Source organism: Elaeis guineensis, chromosome 11 (assembly GCF_000442705.2).
Source record: "Elaeis guineensis isolate ETL-2024a chromosome 11, EG11, whole genome shotgun sequence".
NCBI classification, from domain to species: domain Eukaryota; kingdom Viridiplantae; phylum Streptophyta; class Magnoliopsida; order Arecales; family Arecaceae; genus Elaeis; species Elaeis guineensis.
In genome coordinates, this window is record NC_026003.2 from 17,893,689 (window position 1) to 17,897,896 (window position 4,208).

Sequence of the window (4,208 nt, forward strand, 5' to 3'; positions counted from 1 at the left end):
TTCAACGAACAGCCTCGTGGGGGCCATACCACCTTCTTTCACAGACCTCCTCTCTCTCCGTTATCTTGATTTATCAAGCAATGGTCTTGCTGGAGGTATTCCATCGTCGTTAGGTAGAATTCAGGCTCTATCTGTTCTCATTCTAGCGAGCAACAATCTCACGGGATCATCCCCCTTCAGTGGGAGCCCTCAAGTCTCTCGCTTATCTTGATCTCTCTTGGAATAGGCTTGTTGGAGCACCCCCTCCATCATTCTCCAATCTCTCGCATCTCGTCGTTCTTGAACTATCGAAAAATAATCTCCAAGGCCACCTTCCGGAGGACCTAGGCCACCTCACCAGCCTCCAGTTTTTTGAAATTTCCGACAACAAAATATCCGGCACCATTCCACTGTCGCTCTACAATATCTCATCTTTGCAAACCTTGAGTGCTGTAGATAACCTGCTATCAGGAACAGTTTCACTTGATATCGGCAACGCTCTTCCTAACCTCCTGCAGCTTAACCTGGTCCGGAACCAGCTTGAAGGACCAATCCCAATCTCGCTAGCAAATGCTTCAGGACTTCAACTGATCGATCTGGGTGGCAACAAATTCAGTGGAGGGATACCTGAAAATCTTGGAAGCCTGCAACATCTCTCTTGGCTTTCTCTATGGGGGAACAGATTGAAGGCTGAAGAAGCCAATGACTGGGCTTTTATTTCCTCCCTGACAAACTGTAGTCAACTAGGTTTTTTGAGCCTAGCTGACAATGATCTTAGTGGCACGTTGCCCGCCTCAATAGCTAATCTGTCGACCCACTCTATAGGTTAACTATGGGGCAAAACCGGATATATGGAACCATTCCTCCTGGAATTGAGAACTTGGTGAATCTGACTATATTGGGCCTTAATGAGAACATACTTAGTGGCAGCATTCCCGATTCCATTGGAAAACTTAGTAAACTTGAAGCTCTACTCTTGTTTAGCAACAAATTTTCGGGGGCTATCCCCACCTCCATTGGCAACCTCACCCTGTTAAATGAGCTTTATTTAGATGGGAATGACTTGCAGGGAGACATACCAGCGAGTCTTGGGAACTGTCAGATTCTGAACACACTAGACCTTTCTAGTAATCGCCTTAGTGGATCCATCCCTAGAGAAGTCCTCAGCCTTTCCTCCTTATCGGATTTTCTGGACTTATCCAGCAATTTCTTGGATGGGCCACTTCCAACTTCAGTAGGCAAGCTGCAGAATCTTCAGCTTCTGAATATTTCCCACAATAGGTTGTCAGGTGAAATTCCAACAACAATTGGAGATTGTCAGGTGTTGAATACCTCTATTTAGAAGGGAACTTCTTTCAAGGATTCATTCCTTCATCACTGGACCATCTAAAGGGCATCAGAGTGTTGGATCTTTCACTCAATAATTTGTCTGGGCCCTTCCCACATTTTCTATCAACCTACATTATTTGCAACATGTAAACCTATCCTTCAATGATCTTGATGGTGAAGTGCCAAAGGAGGGAGTCTTCAAGAATGCTAGTGCAGTTTCCATACTCGGGAATGACAAATTATGTGGGGGTATCTCGGATTTGCATTTGCCCGCGTGTCCAAGTCAAACATCAAAACAGAAGAGGTCCCTTGTGCTCAAAGTAATTGTCCCAGTTGTTTGTGGAATCTCGTTATTGGTCCTGTTATCTAGTTTGTTCATCACCTGTTATTTGAAAAGAAACTCAAAGAAATCTTCGTTTGCGACTCCCTCGATGGATCTACTTAAAAGAGTTTCTTACAAGGAGTTGATGAAAGCAACTGATGACTTTTCATGCAATAATCTGATTGGCCGGGGAACTTTTGGTTCTGTATATAAAGGGATTATGAGTGATGGTGAAACTGTTGCGGTCAAGGTACTTGACCTCCAACTGCGAGGAGCTTTCAAGACTTTCATGGCAGAGTGTGAGGCCTTGAGAAACATCCGACATCGCAACCTTGTAAAAATCTTGACAACATGTGCAAGTGTTGATTTCAGAGGCAATGATTTTAGAGCTCTAGTGTTTCAGTTCATGCCTAATGGGAGCCTAGAGAAGTGGTTGCACCCACCATTGGACGGGAAATTTTATTCGAAGAAACTAAGCCTCATCCAGAGGCTGAACATAGCAATTGATGTGGCTGCTGCACTGAACTACCTCCACAACCACTGCGAGATACCAATTATTCATTGTGACTTAAAGCCAAGCAACATTCTTCTTGATGATAGCATGACTGCTCATGTGGGAGATTTCGGGCTAGCAAAATTCCTCACTAGAAGCACCGACAAGTTATCAACAGCTCTATCTAGTACTAGTACATTTGCTATAAAGGGGTCTATCGGATACATTGCTCCAGGTAAAGACAGTACACCTAGGTCTTTAGATCTTGCTATATTTCCTTTCTTTTCTCTTCCCGTATTCCGTCAAGCTCGAAGATCAGAATCTCTTTAGCTTCTAAATTATGACTAGTTTTTTTGAATGTATGAATTCATTGCAGAGCATGGGATGGGAGGCCAAGTCTCTGTTCAAAGTGATGTTTATAGTTATGGGATCCTCATTCTTGAGTTGTTTACTGGGAAGAGACCCACAGACGACATGTTTAAAGATGGTCTTACTCTTCAAAAATTTGTTGAGGACGAACTCTCGAAAGGATCCCAGGTTACCATGATTGTGGATCCATCCTTGTTTTCACAAGAGAGTGAAGAAATGCTACATATAAATCAAGGTGGAAGCCAAGCAGGTGAGAGGATTGAAAGATGCTTGATTGCTGTGCTTGCAATTGGTCTTTCATGCGCCAGGGAGTCACCAGGAGAGCGCATGGAGACAAAAGATGCGGTGACTCATCTGGAAGCAATCAAGACTCTACTACCAGTGCCCAACATCTGAAGTCCTGGGTGGATGCATGATAAATGCGATAGCAAGCTGTGATGCTATGAGTTGAATATTGTGTAATTTTACATATTTGTGTAATACTCTTAGGAAAAGAAACAGGCCACTTGCAGGCTTTTTGTTTTCCCTTGAATTTCCTTTTCAAATAACTATTAGCAGAATTTTTTAGTGAGCTCTTCTAGTACGTCTAGTTTAAAAGTTGCATTGGACATTTGGAAGGAGCATATATAATATAATGCACTATGAATTTTTTAGTGAGCTCTTCGTTTGATGGGTCTGGAGGCAATTCTCGCATTCTGCTACTAATAAGAGGCATATTAATTTCAAAAGTCCATAGCCATTTCGATGTCCCTGACTAGAATTTGCTTGCGTGCATGTTAGACAAACCCTAAGATTCTTTAGCATAGAAAGCTAACAGAGACAAAGCATGATTCCAAGGTGCAAAGCAAAGTTTGTTTTTGTGTATGTGTTAGACAAAGCCTTCAGATTAAGACAGCCTCAGTAATAATCTCGAATATAGAGCGTTTTCATGGTAAAGCATATGATTGCACAGTCATGCTTCTACGGCCTCCAACTATATCTAAACATCTCCTTGGAAGTTGAAGACACAATCAACATCTAAACATTTTAGAGAGACACTTCAGCATCATTAAGCTTTTCAAATTAAGAACTGCAACCCATAATTGTACCATTTCTCACAAATCTTTGGGTTTCACAATATATCATCACTCATCAAATTGTTTTAAAGAATAACAGATTTATAATTGATCATTATTGCCTAACTTATTTACATTCTACTGCATTTAGCACTGTATGAGTACATCTCGTACACCTTTCTAACTATAAATGTTATTTATATATTCAAGCTTTTGAACATAATTCTAACGTTAGGTGGTTGTGTAGATTTCTTTGTTTTGAAAAATGAATAGGCATGAAACTGTTAGAGGTTAATTTGTAATTAACTCTATCATTAAGGTTAGCAAGTTCAAGAGTCATGTAATTCTTGTAGCTAATGTGTTTGTGGAGATCAGAGGATTATATACTCTAGTTTTTAATATATTGTGGATCATCTTAAGTAAAGTAAGAGTCATGGAGATTAAAAGGTCACTTTAATATTCATGAGGGTTAGCCTAAGAGTCACCTTTGTATCTATAAATAGATGTCTAGATCTTTTGGCAATGCAAGCCATTTGAAAACCTCTTGTACCACTCCACTACTCTAATCAAAATCCCCCTTGCTTCTCATGATGAAAAAGTTCTTTGTCTTGCATCTTGTTACCTGTATTTCTTCTTGACCCAACAAAAATATGATTTTGTA

The 4,208-nt window shown here is 40.7% G+C and overlaps 1 protein-coding gene across 1 annotated transcript; it reads left to right on the top strand.

The window, feature by feature from the left end:
• The first annotated feature begins 811 nt into the window (after positions 1-811).
• LOC105034051 (probable LRR receptor-like serine/threonine-protein kinase At3g47570) lies at positions 812-2,888 on the top strand. Its single transcript, XM_073245307.1, has 3 exons — positions 812-1,295; positions 1,489-2,358; positions 2,500-2,888. The coding sequence occupies exons 1-3, from the start codon at positions 812-814 to the stop codon at positions 2,886-2,888; spliced, it is 1,743 nt and encodes a 580-aa protein (XP_073101408.1).
• The last annotated feature ends 1,320 nt before the right edge of the window (positions 2,889-4,208 follow it).